The sequence below is a fragment of the Notolepis coatsorum genome (assembly GCF_963971535.1).
Source record: "Notolepis coatsorum genome assembly, chromosome: 13".
Classification (NCBI taxonomy): Eukaryota; Metazoa; Chordata; class Actinopteri; order Aulopiformes; family Paralepididae; genus Notolepis; species Notolepis coatsorum.
In genome coordinates this window covers 55,842,859-55,863,659 of record NC_140177.1, presented here as the reverse complement: position 1 = coordinate 55,863,659, position 20,801 = coordinate 55,842,859, and the positions used below count along the sequence as shown (strand labels likewise).

Genomic DNA, 20,801 nt, shown 5'->3' with positions numbered 1-20,801 from the left:
AGGCCCTCCTCGTGTACTGGCACCAATGTATTTAGTCCACGCACACTGGCTAAGGTTCCACTAGCTACTAAACGAACGAACTGCTGGGTAATGCTGCACACGAACAAACTGCTGTTGGCACGATGAACAATAAATAACGACTCTTTACTTCACATTAGGCTAAGTCGAACTTGACGTTACTGCATTAACTCTGACACTTTTACTATTCACTTCGCACGTGGTTCTCAACACTCTGTTTTGACGAACTGCTTGCACTTCACTATTTTACCGAACGAACGCACACTGCTGTTCGCACCTGCCGCGATATATATACTTAAGTGGCTTTCTAGTGCCAAACCTCAGTTCTCGTCTCAAATCAATGCACCCTCTCCAGGCATGCTCCAACATGCCTGGGCTCGCCTTTGAACCTGACTTTAGGGGCGCGCCGTCTGGCGCCGAGAACGTTATCCAATGAGGAAAGTGAATATTACTAGGATTCAAACGCAGGCTTAAAGGGATATAAATTGTATATATAAATAATATACAAGGTATATAAAACAATAAACGTAGATTCTCAGCTTTTAATCTGGCCCTTCACAACAGCCGCCTCCTAATTAGTCCGCACCTAATTAGTTTAAGGGAGACAGATTAATAGTCCAGTCAACTGCTCAATACTTGTTGTGAGGAGTAGGGCAATCTACAAAGTCAGTGGGTCATGGTCGTCATCAGGGGAGTCAGGGAGCTCCGGCAACTCTATCAGCTTCGCCACGGGTCGGGTGTAAGTCCACCTTGGACTATGACTTCTGCCGCTCTGACTTTCCCATCGGCACCAGTAATCACTTTGCTTACGCGTCCGGCCGGCCACGTAGCTCGGGGGAAGTGACTGGTCTATGATCATAATGACTGTGTCCACCTTCAGGTTGTCCCTGTCCTTTACCCACTTCTGACGGGCTTGGAGGGATGGTAGATAGTGAAGGAGGAAACTGGTCCAAAACTGGTCAGCCAATACCTGACTGTATCTCCACATTCTTCGGCCGTTCACCTCCTCAGGTCTGTACACCGCCTGTGGAAGGGCAGGGTCCAGCCGCCCCATCAAGAGATAGTTTGGGGTGACTGGGTCGAAGTCTGCTACATCACTTGAGACGTAGCCGAGGGGCTTCGAGTTCAAGATGCCCTCGATCTCCATGAGGACTGTCGTGAGGACTTCTTCCGCCACGGTCTGGGCCCCAAGCACGGTGTACAGAGCAGTCTTTATAGAACGGACTTCTCTTTCCCAGGCTCCCCCGAAATGAGGGGCGTTCGGGGGGTTGAACTGGAATTTGATCTGAGAGGGAGCGAGGTGGGTCTTAAGTCCTTCACCCATAGCCTGGAAGCTCTCTCTCAATTCTCTTTCTCCGCCTTTGAAGTTTGTCCCTTGATCGGACAACAACACAGCCGGGATTCCTCTTCGGGCTTGAAATCTCCGGAAGGACATGAGGAATGAATCCGTACTCATGGTCTGAAGGATTTCTATATGAACAGCTCGGGTGGTCATACACTTGTACACAATGCCCCACCTCTTCTCAGTCCCTCTTCCTTTCTTGACGTTGAATGGGCCGAAGCAGTCCACGCCCGTGGAGTGGAAGGCCTTCTCGCCGAGTCGGAGGCGGCAGGGAGGTAGGTCGGCCATCATCGGTATACTGGGCTGTGCTCGCCACTTGCGACAGGTTAGGCAAGTCCGTTGGAAGCGACGTACTGCTTCTCTCCCTTGGAGTATCCAGTAGCGTCGTCGGATCTCAGCGAAGACTCTCTCTGCCCCCGTGTGGTACACATCCTCGTCGTACTTCTGTATGATCAGCTCGGTTATCTTGTGTCTGCTGTTGAGGACGATAGGATGCTTGACATCATCCGTCAAGTCCGGGGCCCGTCTCAAACGACCACCCACCATGATGAGGTGCTGGGTGTCGAGCTCGGGGGCCAAAGTGAGCAGTCGGCTGTCTGAGGGGATTGGCTTTCCCCCTTGCAGGCAGTCTAGCTCGTCTGGAAATGAGTCTCTTTGGGCTCTCTGTAGCAGAAGGAGTGCTGCCTCTGCGTAGTTCGATGCGTCAATGTCTGTGGTGGGGGGAACCTCAGGGTGGTGCCACAAGAATGTCCTTTTCTGAGCACTCTCAAGGGTTAAGCAGTCGTCTATGTTAGGGTCCGTTGGAGCTGGGGCGTGCGTCAGCCCGCAGAACATAGACTTCTTGATCTCTGCCTCCTCTTGACTCGCCTCCCGTGGTGTGGGGGTAGGCCACTCCTCCTCCGGGAGCTTGAGGAACTCAGGACCGTCACTGTAAATGTTGGGACGTGTGAGGTCGTCTAGGGACATCCCCCGTGTGATGACATCTGCTGGGTTCTGCTTGGTGTCAACGTACCTCCAGCACGCTGATCCTACCAAGTCTTGAATCTCGGTGACTCGGACTCCGACGAAGACTTTGTATCGACAAGAATCGGACTGGATCCATGTGAGCACAGTCATGGAGTCTGACCACAGGATTGTCTTTCGCACCGTTATGGTGAGTTCACGTTGTATCAGCGTGGCGAGTTGCGCGCCTACCAGAGCTGCGCAGAGCTCTAGACGCGGGATAGATTGTTGCTTGCGGGGGCTATTCTTGAGCGAGCCAGGACGAAGGCTGTGTGTACTTCTCCTCCCTCCTCTCGGGCTCTCAAGTAAGCCACTGAACCGTAAGCTACTTCTGAGGCGTCACTGAAGACGTGCAGGTCCATCTGACACGTCTCCAGCCGCACGGTGGGTGGGAAGTAGCTCCGGCGAATGTTCACATTTTGGAGCGAGTTGAGTTCTCCCTCCCACTCTCTCCAGGTGGAAGCCAGGTGCTCGGGTATGGGGTCGTCCCAGCCCTGCTCCTTGTCCCACAGTTCTCGCACCAGCATCTTCGCCCGAGTGGTGTAAGGTAGGATACACCCCAGCGGGTCGTATTGGCTTGCGAGTGTTCTGTATACGCTCCGTCGAGTGGTCGGTAGAGGGGTCGACCTTCCCTGCTCCTTGGTCAGGGGTGTGTGCTTATAATGGAGCGAGTCTGTTTTGAAGCGCCAGACGAGGCCCAATGTCATTTCCTGTGCTTCACCTGGGGTGGTCGCCATCCAGGTCTCGCTGCTTGCTGCCTTTGTCTCTGGGGAGAGGCTGCGAAGTACTTGAGGGTCACTGCTGGCCCATTGCCTAAGATCGAAGCCGCCTTTGATCAGGGAGGCTCGGAGCTTAAGCAGGATGGCTTCGGCTTCTTTCTTGATACGCTTTGTAGGCAGTTGTCCACGTAGAAACTCCTCTCTACGCTTTGTCTGACCTCCTCATCGGCTCCAGGGTCTTCGGTCACGTGCTTTTGTAGTGCGAACGTGGCGCAGCATGGGCTGCATGTGGTGCCGAAGGGGAGGACCTCCCATTGATAGATGGAGGGTTGTTCATCGTTGATCCTCTCTCTCCACAGGAACCGCAGCAGGGGCTTGTCTTCCTCCATCAGTCGCACTTGTAGGAACATCCCTTTGATGTCGCCGCTGATGGCTACTTTGTCCTGGCGGAAACGTAGTAGTACGCCGAGGAGGGAGGGGCCGAGTGTCGGGCCGGGTAGGAGCAAGTTATTCAGGTTCTGTAGTCCGATCTGATAACTGCAGTTGAATACAATGCGGTTCTTGCCGTTGTGGTGGACCTTGTGATGGGGCACGTACCAGGATTCAGTCGTCTGGTCTGCCTCTTGATTGTCGATTTTCTTTATATGTCCCGCTGTGATCAGTTTGTCGATCTCAGCGCGGTATATCGTTGCTTGAGGGGGGTCTTTAGCTAGACGCCGCTCGGTGTTCAGTAGATAGCGCTGTGTCGCTTCCTTTGATGCGTGGAGGGTGGGCATCCCCTCTCGCCTCAAGAGTGGAGTTGCGTATCTCATCACTCCGTCGACCTCGACCCTCTTTGTCTTCTGCTCGAGGAGAGCTATGGCATACTTGTCTTCCTTGGAGCGAACTAGTTTCCGTTCGTTCTTGAAGGGCATCGAGTCTAATGTCCATAGTCTCTCGACGTGCTGCAAGAGGGTGGTGTCGTTGTCGCTTACCCTCGTGTAGAGACAGCGTGTGGCCGTCGGTCGGTTGGAAGACCCGGAGAGGGGGCCTTGGAGCGTCCAGCCCAGGCGGGTCTTGACCGCGGCTGGGCAGCCTCTGGGTCCGATGTGGACCGCGTCCGTTGGGACGATGAGGTCTGCGTGGTCGGAGCCTATGAGCAGGGTCGGGGTGGCGCCGTCGATGAGCGGTATAGGCAGTCGGTGTAGGTGCACATATTTTTCCATCAGCTGTGGGATGGGGTAGTTATAACGTGACAGACCTATGTCATGGCTTGTGAAGGCATTAGTGATGCTGTACCGCTTCTCGGGCTGTTCGACCGCTGCTATTGTGAATGAGACGTTTTCGCCCTTTATGGTCTTTAAATCTCGCCGAATAGTACGGATTGTCATTGTTTCTTCGGTACCCCGCAGGCCCAACTGGGCTGCGGCGGAAGCGAGGAGGAGAGTCTTTTCAGACCCATCGTCGAGGACGGCGTAAGTGTCCAGGACCTTGTCCTCGTAGCTTAGGAGCACTCGGACCACCTTCAAGAGCACTCGGCAGCTCCCGCTCTTCGCAGGGTCTATATACATGACATCTACTCTCGAGCTGCTTTGTGGTACGGGTCTCCTCTTGTTGCTGTCGTGTAGGACATCCAGGTGGGCGCCGTCGCACTTGCTGCATCTTTTCTTCAGGCGGCACTCAGCTGCCATGTGGCTGCGCGCACAGCGGAAGCAGCGGCGGTTCGCTTTGATCCACTGACTCACTTCGTCAGCAGTCAACTTCTTAAAGGTGTCACATTGAGACAGCCAATGTTCATGTTCACAATACTGGCAGGCAATCTTCCACTTTCCCTTCGCGGGGGGGTGTTATGGCTCTTGTGCCGCGGCACTGACTCGGCCTGGTGCATAATGGTCACGGACCGGCGGTTGTCATTGAACCTCCTCGGTCCATCTTTAGTGTTAGGGCCACCCCACACGAACGTGTCTAACCGTAGACTGCTGACCTCCCTGGCGAGGAAATCAGCCAGGTCTAGGAGGGATGGTTCTGGGCCGTGGGGGTCACGGTGGTCTCTCTGCCGCCGAAAACGCTCTTGACGGGCTGGAGGGAGCTTCTCCAGTATCCGCTCCACGTTAGAATTTGCATATAGTTTATATCTCCCCTTCTCCTTTTGTGACCCCAGCATCCCCACAAGGGATTGCACCTTGATAGAGAGGTCATCTAGTGCCCTATTGTCTTTGGCTGGGGGGAGGCGGTCGATATCTCGTATTTCTTGGATCACGTAATCCCATATGCGTCCATAGCGCACGTCGAGGGCCACCAGAGCATCAGAGTAGGGGGTTCTTGAGTTTGAATATGCCAGCGCTATGTTATGCGCTCTGGGCACTTTAAGGTGCTTGAGGAGGATGGCATATTTATAAGACTCGTCGTGTACATCGGACATTATAGTCTCTAAACACATGCGTAGTTCCGTATACTGTGCTCTGTCCTCACGCGTAAAGTCTGGGAACGTGGGTGTTCCAAGGTAAGATGCCATGGATGGCTGGGACACAGATGCGCGTAGGGGGAGAGGCCTCCTGGGCGAGTCTCCCCGTACGGGTGGTCGTGGGTTAGTGCTGGGTGGGTACCAGAGGCCGGGCCCCCAGGTGCTGCTCCTCGGTGCTGACTGTGTATTAAACTCACCCATGGGTTGGGTCGGGGGTTCGTAACGGAGTGGCTCGGGGCTGAGGTCGGGGCTGTACTGGGCCTCCTGGTCCAAAATAGGTTTGTGCTGGTGGGCTTGATGTCCTCCCTCGTCCGCCGCTAGGTCGTGGAGTCTCTTAGTTAGTTTCTCGGCGACGTAGGCGGGATCTTCCCATTGGCTGGGTCCCGTATAGACCGGTCGGGGAGGGGGCTCGGCGACGTAAGCAGGTTCTTCTTGTTGGCTGGGTCCTGTGTAGATTTGTCGGGAGGGGAAGGTGCCCTCGACCCGTGTCGTGATGATCTCCGGGAGCTCCGTGTGGAGGAGTGGGGGGTCGCCCTCTGGATCAATTGCTCTATCATCTGCGCCTGCAGACGGTCTCGCTCCGCTTCGCGCTGTGCATTGGCGGCGTCGCGCTGTGCACTGGCGCGTTCTCGCTGAATGTTTTCTTCAGCCTGGAGGCGCCTCTCTTCCAGTCTGATACGTTCTCTTTCCATTGCAGACTGTTCGTGCTCACTCTGTTGTAGCGCTTGGAGACGGTCGCGCTCACCCTGGATACGGTCTCTTTCGGTTGAAGATGTCAGCGTGGCGATTAAGGCTTGCGCTAGTCTCTGGTCAGCCTCGCTGGGGGATGACGCTGATGAGGGTGATCTGGCGTTGACAGGGCTTGGTGGTGACCTGTTCTCTTGACGCGCTCCGAGGTCCGTCTCTCGAGCGCTGCTTCTTACTTTCTCCCGCGCCCCGAGGTCCATCTCTAAGACGTGGTACTCTTCTCTTGGGTGCGCGCCGAGGTCTATCTCGGGTGCACGCTCTTGGGTCTCTTGCGTTCCGAGGTCCATCTCGGTGGCGCTGTCTTTATCCTTCGGCACTCCGGGGTCTATCCCGGTGGCGCTGTCTTTATCCTTTGGCGCTCCGGGGTCTATCCCGGTGGCGCTGTCTTTGGGTATAGTCACGTCATGTCCCGCTTGTTCCCCCCCCGTGAGCTAAGTCAGTTTCGTTTGAACCCACTGGGGTCTCTACTGGTGGGGCCGACAAGTCGATAGGATTGGGCATGCTTAAACTATTAGTTTTATCCGTGCTTAGCGTCTTTTTAGATAAGCTAGGAGGTAAAACGAAAGCGTAGTCCTCCAGGTGTGGAGGGGGCTGACGTTTGCGCCTAGGGCGCTCTAGTTTGGGAGAGCCGTTTGGAGAGTGTCCGCCGCTGGCCATATCACTATTAATATGATATTAAGATTACTGATACCATCCGGTTCGAAGGACCAATTGTAACTGAGGGGTTACAAAACCCTGACTGTATTAAAGATTGTGATAGATTAAACCACTGCTAATTATCATTATTATTACTTGCCAGAAAGTACAGTTAATTATGGCAGACACAGGCACGGTGACAAATAAATATCATTTAGAATATTTATTGTTATGCAGCAAATTGTACAGAGATGGGAATTAAGGTCGCGCTTGTATGGCGAAGAATATGAATAAGTCAGTCAGTAGCAAACGTCAGTTGGAATGAATAATTCCTACGATGGGGTACTAGACTAAACGCCGCCTGGCGTAGGATGGCAATATAGGGGGAAACGCTGGTACCGCTGGAGACAGGGGGTTTCCTCCCAGAGATGTAAGCTCTGGAGGAAGGAAGAATGTTCGGATACTCAGTCTGTTCAATTGAAGAAGAAGGGGGTTCTTGTATAGAATCCAGTCCTTGTAATCCAAAGGCTCAGCAACAAAGCAATAACTGTAATCCAATTGCCCGATAGCAATGACGATAGCCAGCTAGCGTCGGTCCACGAAGCCAGCCCGAAGTAGATCTTCAAGGTGGTTAAATCCAAACGACAGTGGGTATTAACGATGCTCTTCTCCAGGTAGTACGTTCCACAATCACTATAATCCAACCAATACTGGTTCTGCAATCGCCGCCGTCGGTTCCAATATGCACATGTCCAGTAGGTTCTACGACTAGGCCCTCCTCGTGTACTGGCACCAATGTATTTAGTCCACGCACACTGGCTAAGGTTCCACTAGCTACTAAACGAACGAACTGCTGGGTAATGCTGCACACGAACGAACTGCTGTTGGCACGATGCACAATAAATAACGACTCTTTACTTCACATTAGGCTAAGTCGAACTTGACGTTACTGCATTAACTCTGACACTTTTACTATTCACTTCGCACGTGGTTCTCAACACTCTGTTTTGACGAACTGCTTGCACTTCACTATTTTACCGAACGAACGCACACTGCTGTTCGCACCTGCCGCGATATATATACTTAAGTGGCTTTCTAGTGCCAAACCTCAGTTCTCGTCTCAAATCAATGCGCCGTCTCCAGGCATGCTCCAACATGCCTGGGCTCGCCTTTGAACCTGACTTTAGGGGTGCGCCGTCTGGCGCCGAGAACGTTATCCAATGAGGAAAGTGAATATTACTAGGATTCAAACGCAGGCTTAAAGGGATATAAATTGTATATATAAATAATATACAAGGTATATAAAACAATAAACGTAGATTCTCAGCTTTTAATCTGGCCCTTCACAACAGTAGGAGAGTATTAACCTATTGATAAATCGTACATTGTGACCGGTGTGTTGATACAAAGTGAATGTGGAGGAAAAAAGTTTTCAAAACTTGCACTTGAAGTGTATCTCCCTGCGCTCTGCAATTAAATGAATGCTCAGGAGATAAGGAAGACAAACGTTCCAGAAGGAGGCGGAGAACGTAAAGGTGAAACTGAGGTGAAGGAACGTTTTTTTTGTAAAAACACCCGGCAAACAGTTAATAGATGCACCATGTAAGGTGTAAGGCTTTGTGTTCCTCATCATGGAGAGCACAGCTGCTATGGTTATTTAACCTCTTAACCTGTTAAGCCCTATATTCTGAAAATCCGCCTAAAAATACATACCTAAGTAAATGGAAGATTGCTCCACTTCTACAAGATCCATTTGCATGTTCTTGGTATCTAGTGACATCTATGGATCTCATGGAATGTATTCCCAGTGTCAGAAATATTGTGTCTGTTACTAGGCTTGAGTAAATTCTAATGAACGAAAGGAGAATATAAATTCTATTTATTATCATTTTCTTTTGACGATGAATAACACCATGCAAAAAAATTCCAGACATGAGAACTGCCACTGAGCTCGTTCAGCACCTTCTTGAGATCATGTGTACATAAAATCTAAGCAAATGAATAAAGGGAAGATGATTAAGTCATCAATTCGTCCGGCGATTATTTTATTGATTAATTGGCGCATGTGAATGATTCATTTTCATCTTAGAAATTGCAGACAATTGAACATTTACATTTAAGTTTACTGCACACTGAAATGGAACTAAATCATGCACTTTAACCTAATGCACTTTAAAGGAACACGCCAACATTTTAGGAAATTAGCTTACCGTCTTCTCCAGAGAGAGACAAGAAGATAGATACCAGTTTCCTCTTTGTGCGTTCAGTAGAAAGCTATCCGGCTGCATGTTAGCCTAGCTTAGTGTAGTATCCTCAAGAATATGTGCATAATCTTGTGTAATTTTTGCAATTGTACCTATCTAATTTACATGATTAGAAGAATTATGGTAAACTTTATATTACTATCAGCCATACGTTAATATAATTAACCAAGTTCACATTGACTGTGAGATGGAGAATTTATTAGACAGGAAGTTAAGAGCGGAACCATGTAGTTCAGGTGATGCGCCAGGTCTCCCTAGGTGACGGTTTCCACCCTCTCACGCCAGAGGAGTTTCTGGAGTAAATTGAGCAACACGTGTCTTCACTCCTCTTGATCATATGCTATGCTTTCAGGTCAGTACACTGTGAAAAGTACCAAAAACACTATAGTTTAGAAGTTATAACGTTAGGTGAAATGAGTAACAAGAATTGTGAAATGAGTTGAATGTTTAACAACGTCAGTAAGAAGATAACATATGTTATGTGCACGCACATTGTGATATACATTGGCCGCGAGGGAAGATGGCGTTTTCCACGTTATCAAATTACTAGCAGCGCATACCTGCCGCTGGGGTATAAAATACATTATATTATTAAGGTACATTGTGACTTGGTTATTCAATGCTGAAACCTGAGCGCTTGATTATAATGTGAAGTAAGGTTGTTTGACTATAATGTGAAATCCAATCCAATCCAACTTTATTTATAAAGCGCTTTAACAGCCACAGGGGCACAAAGTGCTGTACAGAGGGAGGATATTAAAAAACTATAAGCAGCACTAAAAATAGATAAAAAAAAATAAAAAACAAGAGTTCCAAAAAAGAGAAGAAAAAAATAAGGTAAACATAGGCAGCAATACAAATTTAAATAGATCAGAGTACTTAAAAAATATTTAAAAGCAAAGGACACAGTAACAAAACGATACAACAACAACACAGTAAGACAATAAGATCATAAAATCAACAAGCTACATGGTGTCGAAAGCCAGAGAGAAAAGGTGGGTTTTAAGGAGGCCTTTGAAACGGGGCAGTGATGAGGCCTGCCTACAGTAATCTGCAGTGGCAGCTCGTTCCACATTTTGGGGGCGACAACGGAGAAGGCACGGTCCCCCCTGAGCTTACGCCTATTGTAGGCACTACTAGGAGCAGCTGGTCAGCTGACCTGAGAGAGCGAGAAGGTGTATAGACCTGCAACAGCGGTAGGGTGGGGCAAGGTCATGAAGAGCTTTAAAAGCAAATAAAATTATTTTAAAATGAATCCTAAAGTGCACGGGGAGCCAGTGGAGTGAGGATACAATCGGTGAGATGTGGTCATATTTACGAGTGCCAGTTAAAAGACGTGCAGCGGCGTTCTGCACCATTTGAAGGCGAGCCACTGAGGATCCACGAGACCTAACGAAAATATGGAATAAGGGTAATCACTTTCCCTGAAAATGTGTCTGAAGGCCCAGGACGCACATGTCATTATACACCTCCAGTCAGAGCTGAATTCTAAGGAGACACCATTTTGTGAAGTTGTAATAAAAGCAAATGATTCAAGGAAAGGAATATTTCCCATAAAGTTTAAGAGCAGTCTTAAACTACCCAAAGTACTGTAGGTTACGGTAAAAGTAGGTTTGACTTTGGTGCTCTCTGACCTATGGACATTGGTGACATGTGGCGACCTGCTGTTTCAATAGCACATAGTAATAAGTATTTAAATTACTGTTCAAGCCTTTGGCTAAAAGAGGAATAGTTAAGCTATTTCCCCCCCTCTCTCTCTCTCTCTCTCTCTCTCTCTCTCTCTCTCTCTCTCTCTCTCTCTCTCTCTCTCTCTCTCTCTCTCTCGCGCTTATAAATGTAATGTATTATTATTAACCTGTTCCACACGATGTGAAAATCCGCATAAAATATATACCTAGGTAAATGGAATATTGCTCCACTTCTACAAGGGCTATTTGCATATTCTTGGTATCTAGGTACATCTATGGACCTCAGGGAATGTATTCACAGTGTCAGAAATATTGTGTCTATTACTAGGCTTGCTTAAATTGTGATGAAACAAAGGAGAATATGAATTATGATTTTTCTTTGCATCTTTGACAGTGAATAACACCATGATAATAATGACCAAACTTAAAAAAACTGCCACTGACCTCGTTCAGTACCCTCTTGAGATCATGTGTACAAAAAATCGAAGGAAATTAATAAAGGGAAAATGATAAAACCGAAGGTTCTGTCGATACAGTACTGAATTCTCCAATCCGGACCAATGCAATTTGAAATATTATTATAGAATATAGAATAGATGCTTATACATTACCTTATTATAGCTAATTCGCACATGTATATATATATATATATATATATATATATATATATATATATATATATATATATATATATATATATATATATATATATATATATATATATATATATATACATATATTATCTTTCAAATGCCCGAGTTCAATTTGGATTTAGTATCACCAGGCGTGCATAAGAACAGATAATGATATCTACTGTAATGTACTTTTTTATTTTCCCCACAGTGCAACCGTTTTGAAACTAATTTCAGATCTAATTGTTCCTACATGCTAACAATAGAGAGGAGAAACTACCTGCGTTTCAATATTTGTCAAAAACCTTACCTTTTGTGGCTTATTATCGCGAATAATAACAGTTATTGACATATTCATAATTCAACTCTGAACTTTGAACCCCCATAGAACTTGAAGGGAAATGTAGTTCGGAAAAATTCCAACGCTGGTCGACAGCCGTGCATGTCCTCTACGAAATGGCCGCAAAAAGACTACAATTCCCATGGTTCATAATTTTTTCTTTTTTTCAAGCTTGGAATGGCGATCGAAAAACGAAAACGTAAAACTATCTTTTAACACATTTAACCTATTGCTAAACTAACGTATTGATGATAATATACATTCTACATGCTTTTGTGACATGTTAGTGATGTTAATACTTTTTTTTGTGAACAATTTTCTTTTTCTTTTTTGACATGACATACAAACATTTACAGTAGAAATCCACTATAAATCACAGGGCTATTACCGACATAATACTAACAATCATGACAGCCCGGTTTTTAAAATTTAAATAGATGTAGATTAAAGATTAAAGATATACACAGATTAATTACAATACAATACAACACATAAATGCTCTTGCTCGTTCTTCCCTCCCCCACCGGACCCCGCTTGAATACATCCATTATTTCGCTTAATACCAAGGATTAAAAGTTCATATAATGCTTTATCCTCTCCACCACTTCTAACCAGATTGCTATGCTGGCTTCATTAACACCTATGTGATGTTAATACTTGAAAACGTTTGATTTTAAAATCGCAATTTTTTTTGCATCACTCTGAAAAATATGGATCTATGATCATAATGTCATTTAGGGGGGGTGGAACAGGTATCATTATCATAATTTCCAAAGTGTATGTTTCAAGTTCCATAAAGGAGCACATTTAAACACATTAAATAATATTTTACTCCCTCTGAAAGCCATTGTTCATCTTGGACTTGAACAGAGCATTATGAGTCAAAACTAGCAATGTGTTGGATTTCTACAATTCCCAGGTGAAATCCTATTCATATCCTAATTTGTGGATCACAAGCAAACCAACCAAACCATCATCAATCTATATCCTCCACTCCTCCTTTGCGAAGTTTGCGGGTAGCTGAGAAGCTCACGGTGATGCAGCTGGAGCATGGCTTGGTGGCCTGGCTCACTGAATACATCATCAACAGACCACAATACGTCAGACTGCAGAGCTCCCCAAGGAACCCTTCCTGTTCACCCTCTACACCTCCGCCTCCTACAGAAGTTCTCAGATGACTACTCCATTGTAAGTTACATCACAGACGACAACGAGGATGAGTATAGAGCCCTGGTGGAGAGCTTTGTAGGGTGGAACAACAGCAACCACCTCCACATCAGCAAGACCAAGGAGCTGATGGTAGACTACCGGAGAGGCAAGAAAAGGCCCCCTACTCCCATCACCAACCGAGGGGATGAGGTGGAGATGGTGGAGTCAACACAGGGGCCTTCTACAGGAAGGGACAAAGCAGGTTGTTCTTCCTGAGGAGACTCAGGTCCTTCAATGTGTGCAATAGACTGCTGAAGTAATTTGACCAGTCTGTAGTAGCCAGTGTCCTCTTTTTTGCCGTTGTATGCTGGGGGGGGGGGGGGGGGGGGGGGGCTACATCAACTCAAGGGACACCAACAAATTTAACATGCTGGTGAGGACGGCTACCTCAAACTAGAGATGGTGGCAGAGAGGAGGATGAGAAAAAAGCTGGCTGATATCCTGGAGAACCGCTCCAACCCCCTCTATGAAGAGGAGCACGTTCAGCCGCAGACTCATACCCCCTGACATTCCACTAACTCGGCCTCGGCCAGTCCTTCGTGCCGGTGGCCATCAGACTCCACAGCCGGGGGCATGCACTGCTGCCAGCAGCTGGAGAACTAACGGCTGCAGAACTTTAGAACTATTAGGAATGTCTGATTCTTAACCACCAAAACCTGCACAGACTATAACATATACTATGGTACAGACCCGCATCTGCATCTTGTGTATACTTTATCCAAAGCAACTTACAAGTCAGCAGGGAGGGTACAACTCTTTCAGTTGAGTAACAATGTTCATTGTTCATGTTCAGTGTTGAAACTTGGGTGCTGCAGTGTTGAGTCCATAGTAGTAAGAACACATTAGTATAGTAGGTTGTAATATAGGCAAGGAAGATTATTTAGTGGAAGAGTGCATGATAGTAGAAGACAGTAAGAAGATTTGTTTTATTATTATATTTTTGTTGTTGTCATTTCAGATATGGATTGAAGAAGTGTGTTTCTAGTCAATAGCAAAAGATTGGTCGGGTTTCTGCTGTCCTAACTGTAGTGGGAAGTTCATTCCACCATTGTGGAGCAAGGACAGAGAATAGCCGGCTTCTCTTTGATGACCCTCCCGGAGCTCGGATAGGAGTGGGTCTGAGGCGACCAGAAGATGTAGAGCGTAGGAGTCTTTGGGGGGTGTTGTTAGAGACCATAGACCGGAGGTAGGCGGGAGCCGTTCCCTTCGCTGCACGATTATACTGCAGATAATAGGTCCTTGACCTGGCATAAGACCTCATTTGCACCTTTGTTTATACTGTTTAATTTTCTCATATTTTATATTCTGATTAAATTGTATTGCCTATATTTATTGTCTTTCTTGTATTACCCTGCCCATGCCTATACCTCCCCTCCCTGTGCTGCTATGACGCCCGGATTTCCTAAAGAGGATCAATAAAGGAATATCTTATCTTATCTTACATGTATATATATATATTATTTAGGGCTGTCAAAATTAACATGTTCATCTTTTCAATGAACTTGAAAGCCTTTTAACGCATAATTTTTTTTAACACAATTAATTGCATGACCCTTTTTGCATTACCCATAACCGTAACCTCGACAGCCAGCCGCTTTGGGAAAGTGTATTTATGTTCTTGATAACTGATAATAATAACATGGTTTGGCACCAGGCATTCCCTGAATGTCTTATTTTTTTCATTATACATAGTTTCCAAACGGACTTCTGGATTAAACCAAGTTGTATAAACGATGCAGTGATGAGGGGTCTGTATCCGTGGGGCATGGTAACAACAGATGAGGTACTCAAAAACTGAGTGCCCCCCAACCGAACAAGGCCACTGACCATGACAACATCCCCTCCAAATTCCTCAGAGACTCAGCAGCCGCCATCACCCCAGTCATAATAATAAACCTCTCCATAAAACAGGGACACGTCCCCAAGGACTTTTGCGAGAGTAACACCCCTGCACAAAAAGGGCGGCAAATTAGACCCAGGCAATTACCGCCCTGTTTCTATCCTTACCTCCATCTCGAAAGTCATGGAAAAAATAGTATACGAACAGGTAAACGGTACCCTATCCCCCCCCCCCCCCCAGTGAGCTGTGGTGTTCCACAAGGAAGCATTCTAGGACCGCTACTCTATGCAAATGACATGTCGTCAGCTTGTGACTGCAACTTGTTCCTGTTCGCGGACGAGTCAGCCCTGCTGGTCTCTGACAAGAACAAGTTACAGGTTGAAAAAACCCTCAGCTCGGAACTAGGCAAAATCTGCATATGGCTCGCTGATAACAAACTATCATTACACCTGGGCAAAACAGAGTCCATTCTCTTCGGTTCAAATAAAAAACTCATCAAGACCGACGGCTTCTCAGTTACAGTGGGTGACAATATTGTCACAAGGAAAGATGAAATTACATACCTAGGTTCCATCCTAGAGGCAAATCTTTCCTGTGACAAAATGGCATCCAATGTAATTAAAAAGTCAACCAACAAACTCGATTCTTGTACCGGATCTCCTCTCTGGTAAACAAGAATACCCTGAAGACTCTAGCAGGAGCACTCATTCAAGGGTACGACTATGCTTGCACCTCATGGTACCAAAGCACCTCAAAGGCGCTAAAAACAAAATTACAAACATCTCAAAACAAACTGGTCAGACTACTGATTGACCTTACTCCTAGAACCCACCTCACCCCTGCCCACTTTGACAACCTAGGATGGCTTAGAGTAGACGACAGAGTACAGCAACTTGCAATGGGCCTGGTCTACAAGACTAAGGTACCCATGTACATGTCAAAATACTTCCCAAAGGTCAGTGAATACCACGATCACAACAACAGAGGGAGCTCCACAAATCATGTTAAACCCAGATTCGGCTCAAACAAGGGACTAAACACGTTTCGCAATTATGCCACATCAATGTGGAACACCCTACCCAAAGCTGTAAAGGAATGTGAATCACTTCCCACTTTCAAAACCACTCTCAAAGAACACCTACGGGAGACTGCAATTCGAAACTGGCCCCTGTAAATGTCCTAACCCAACCCCCTCCAATGTACAGTAAATGACATAACCCAAGAATACACGAGACCCTCCTCTTGGAACCAAGTATGGTTTCGTCAATATTCCAATGTACAGTTTTGCTTGTACAGTTGTACAGTTTCCCCCCCCACCCCTCCTACCCAACCCCCCCCCCACCCCACCCACCCAACCACCTCCAATGTACAGTCCTCTCCCTCCCAACCCCCCCCCCCCACCCCACCTACCCAACCTCCTCCAATGTACAGTTTCTATGTCTTCTCTAGACTCTTTTTGTATCACAAACAGTACTGTATTTGCAAATCTGGTATGTCATAAATGTATAGATGTAGCAGTACTGTCTATCTGTATGTCATGTATGTCATATATGTTATGATTAATTGAAAATGGGGGACCCTGATGTAAACAAGACGAAAGTCTTTCTCTGGTCTGCATCCCTTAACAATTGTATGTATTGAGCTGTACTGTACTGTACCCATTCTGCAATCTGTTAATAAAGTTATCAATCAATCAATCAATCAATCAATCAATCAATCAATCAATCAATCAATCAATCAATCAATCAATCAATCAATCAATCAATCAATCAACAAGAACTAAGTACACATAGCTCTACACTATGCTTCCTAATTAAACTGGCTAGCAGTGTCTGCCAAGTGCCAACATACACCAGCGGAATGTATTCACAATATGGATCACCATTCAACATTATTAATGTGCCATGACTGCAGTGCCTATACAGATGCATTTGGCTACGTTTTATTGTATTTACATTAATCACGGTTAATCACAGCCTATCATGCGATTAACATGCACATTTTAATTGTTTGACAGCCCTAATATTATATTATTTTATTATTATATATATTTACCCATCGTGACACATGAATTAACACATGATGATGATGACGATGATGATGGACGATGATGACGATGACGATGATGACGACGATGATGACGATGACACAAATCAATTGAATGACAGTGTAAATTAAAAATTATCATCTGGTCATAATCATATATAGATACCATCATATCCACTGATATATACTGCAATTATAAAACTGCACTATCGTTAATCACAGGTCTGAACACTCACGTTATGGTGTCAATCATGTCCAGCCCCATCTCGACACAGCAGTGGGCGTGGTCTGTCTTGGGTTGGGTTAGTCCAGAAACACAGTAGTAGCAGTCCCCCAGAATTTGATCCTCCGACAGTGATTCTCCTGTCAATGCGAAGAGGGGAGAGGGGTCATGAGGTGTAAACACTTTCAAAAGTGCTATAGTGTTATAGTATAGTGTACATGAATGAATGAATGAATGAATGAATGAATGAATGAATGAATGAATGAATGAATGAATGAATGAATGAATACACTATGGCAAAGCTAATTTCCCAAAATGTTGGAGTTTTCTTTTAAGGGGATGCAGACCAGAGAAAGTCGTTTGTCTTGTTTACATCAGGGTCCCCCATTTTCACTGACATTTATGACATACACAACATACATGACATCATGACATGTATGGCATAGGGACATACATGACATACAGGTACAGTATATAGTACTGTTACATTTGTGACATATACGATATGCAAATATACAGTACTGTTACCCATAGATCCTAACAGAGAATATATACTACCCACCCCAGTTAGGACAGCCGAAACCCGTCCAATCTTTCGCCGTCGACTAAAGACACACTTCTTCAACCATTATCTTAAAAAATATATATATATATATATATTTAAATCTAACCCTAACCCTTACTGCCATGCACATGTCCTAATATACTAACCTACACTGTAGCACTCAACACTTTGATGAACATTGTTACTCAGCTGATAGAGTTGTGCCTTCCTGATGACTTGTCGTACAGAACTTGTAAGTCGCTTTGGATAAAAGCGTCAGCTAAATGACAAAATGTAAAATGTAAATGTATATACATATGATGGGGAGGAGACTGTACATTAGGAGGGGTGGGTGGGTGGGAGAAAATATATACATACGGTGGGGAGGAGACTACATACAGTATGCAGTATATACTGTGCCTTTGCACATGCACTCGTTTTTGTACTGCACACACATTAAGGTATCCTTTGCTATTTCTATACATTTTACAAGATATGTATCATTTATCATCTATTTCTATAAAAAATCTTAATCATCAAAAATCCCAATACACAATTTTGTTGTCTAAATGAATGATTAAAAAGTAAACATTAAAGGAGCGGAAAAGAGGTCCCTGAAGACTGTGTATCACGTGTTCTTGCAGCACATGCACCCGGCCGAGGGCACACAAGCACGCCGCGATCACAAGGTGACATAGAACACTAAAAGAGTCACTGGAGTCATGCCCTTGTGCTTCAAATTGATTGGTCTACAAGATTTTTCCTCAAGGTCTTCCTCAAAAGCTAACAAGCTAACTACCTGTCAATCAGATGAGGTCGGACTCATTACAACTTCACCAAAACCAGAAGTGACACTTAACACTGCGAGAGCAAAGAAAACTGCAAAACATTACAGTACATGAGGTAGGACATGTATTCAGCTTGTAGACTAATAGAACAACAACAGATTACATGAGGTAGGACATGTATTCAGTTTGTAGACTATAGAACAACAACAGAGTACATGACGGTACAGTAGGACATGTATTCAGTTTGTAGACTATAGAACAACAACAGATTACACAAGGTACAGTAGGACATGTATTCAGTTTGTAGACTATAGAACGACAACAGGATTACACGAGGTACAGTAGGACATGTACTGTATTCAGTTTGTAGACTATAGAACAACAACAGGATTACATGAGGTACAGTAGGACATGTATTCAGCTTGTAGACTATAGAACAACAACAGATTAAATGAGGTACAGTAGGACATGTATTCAGTTTATAGAACAACAATAGAAAACGCTGTCCATTTGGGTGGAAATGTGAACAAACGTGAATTGTTACAAGAAAAAGCAAAAAGTCCATATTCCCACAAAACTATTTCTGAAATATTTGAGAATATCAATGAAAAACAATAGTATAATTGTGGTACTTTATCACACTTCCTATTAACATGCAGTCCACATGACGGTTGGTTCTTAGGGTTCTGGAGTTTTCTCAGAACTAGGAAAAGTGGAAGTGGAAGTGATGAGGCTGTGGGCCGAGCCTGTGGAAGTGATGAGGCCGTAGAAGTGATGAGGCCATGGAAGTGATGAGGCTGTGGGCCGAGCCCGTGGAAGTGATGAGCCTGTGGAAGTGATGAGGCCGTGGAAGTGATGAGCCATGGAAGTGATAAGGCTGTGGAAGTGATGAGCCTGTGGAAGTGATGAGGCTGTGGAAGTGATGAGGCAGTGGAAGTACCTGATGGCCGAGAGGCCGTGGAGTGTGAGGCGTGGAAGTGGATGAGGCCGTGGAGTGATTGAGGCCGTGGAAGTGATGAGGCCGTGGAAGTGATGAGGCCGTGGAAGTGAGTGATGAGGCCGTAGAAGTGATGAGGCCGTGGAAGTGATGAGGCTGTGGAAGTGATGAGGCTGTGGAAGTGATGAGGCTGTGGAAGTGATGAGGCTGTGGAAGTGATGAGGCTGTGGAAAGTGAATGAGGCTGTGGAAGTAATGAGGCCGTGGAAGTGATGAGGCTGTGGAAGTGATGAGGCTGTGGAAGTAATGAGCCGTGGAAGTGATGAGGCTGTGGAAGTAATGAGGCCGTGGAAGTGATGAGGCCGTGGAAGTGATGAGGCCGTGGGGCCGAGGCTGTGGAAGTGATGAGGCCGTGGGCCGAGGCTGTGGACCGCACCAAGACACAGAATTATGCGTGTATCTCTCTCTTTCCTGGAACACACACCAGGCTTCCATTTTGCCTTGTGCACACGGACGTACTTCATCATCCCCCCCCTTTAGTTAACCTTGATCCCTGTGTTATGCATTGCTTTCTGACAAGGGGGGGCAAGCATACTACTGGTAAGTTAGCTGGCCCCTAATGTACTATATAGATATAGAATAGAAGAGAATAGAAATACTTTTATTATCCCGAGGGAAATTTGACACTGCAAATCGCTCAACATTAAACATTTAGACAGAACAGGTCACGAATAAGAATAATAAAACAAATCAAATTGCCTAAGCTAAGAATAGAATAAAATTGAATAAAAATGGAATAAAATATACAGTAAAATAAATACAATAAAACTATACTGAAGTCTACAGTAGGTGTGATATTGCACAGTGCTGTTTCAAAGTAAGAGTGATGAATCCAACTTCAACCACTTCCTCAAATCAGGGTTGCATGTGGGTGTGCATTCAGCTAATGTGTATCTGTATTTATACTCTAGTTTATGTTGGATGTGAGCATGTGTGTGTCTGTTGACTGTTGTGTGTGTAAAACTGCCCAAGAAATACTCCACCATAAACGCAAATTAAGCAATATGCAGACTCAATAGGATTTTGCAGTGTTTATTTTTATTTAATTTTTTTTATTTAGGGCTAGACAGATATACTGGTTCAGACAATATCATCAGCTGATATTAGCCTTTTACCGATATAGCTTTATCTGCAAAAGAGTGCCAACAATTTTTGTTCAGTCTAGGCCTAGTTTTATTGTGGGATTTGCAGAATTGCAGAATATTTGCCATGGGAAACCAGAAACTTGTGAGAATCTTGACCATTTTATGAGGGGAAGATATTGTGGGAATTGATGACATTTGCAACCTGTCACAAAATATTGCAGGGTTTGGTTGAATTTGTG

At 45.5% G+C, this 20,801-nt stretch overlaps 1 protein-coding gene across 1 annotated transcript in view; it reads right to left on the bottom strand.

Annotated features, from left to right (window-relative positions):
• The window catches only part of LOC311239365 (adenylate cyclase type 1-like), a gene marked incomplete at both ends in the record, with an annotated part of 247,961 nt that overhangs the window by 67,243 nt on the left and 159,917 nt on the right, over positions 1-20,801 (bottom strand). The window contains 2 exon segments of the mRNA XM_084327672.1: positions 17,163-17,265; positions 17,268-17,289. Coding sequence (XP_084183798.1) covers positions 17,163-17,265; positions 17,268-17,289 — 125 coding nt within the window.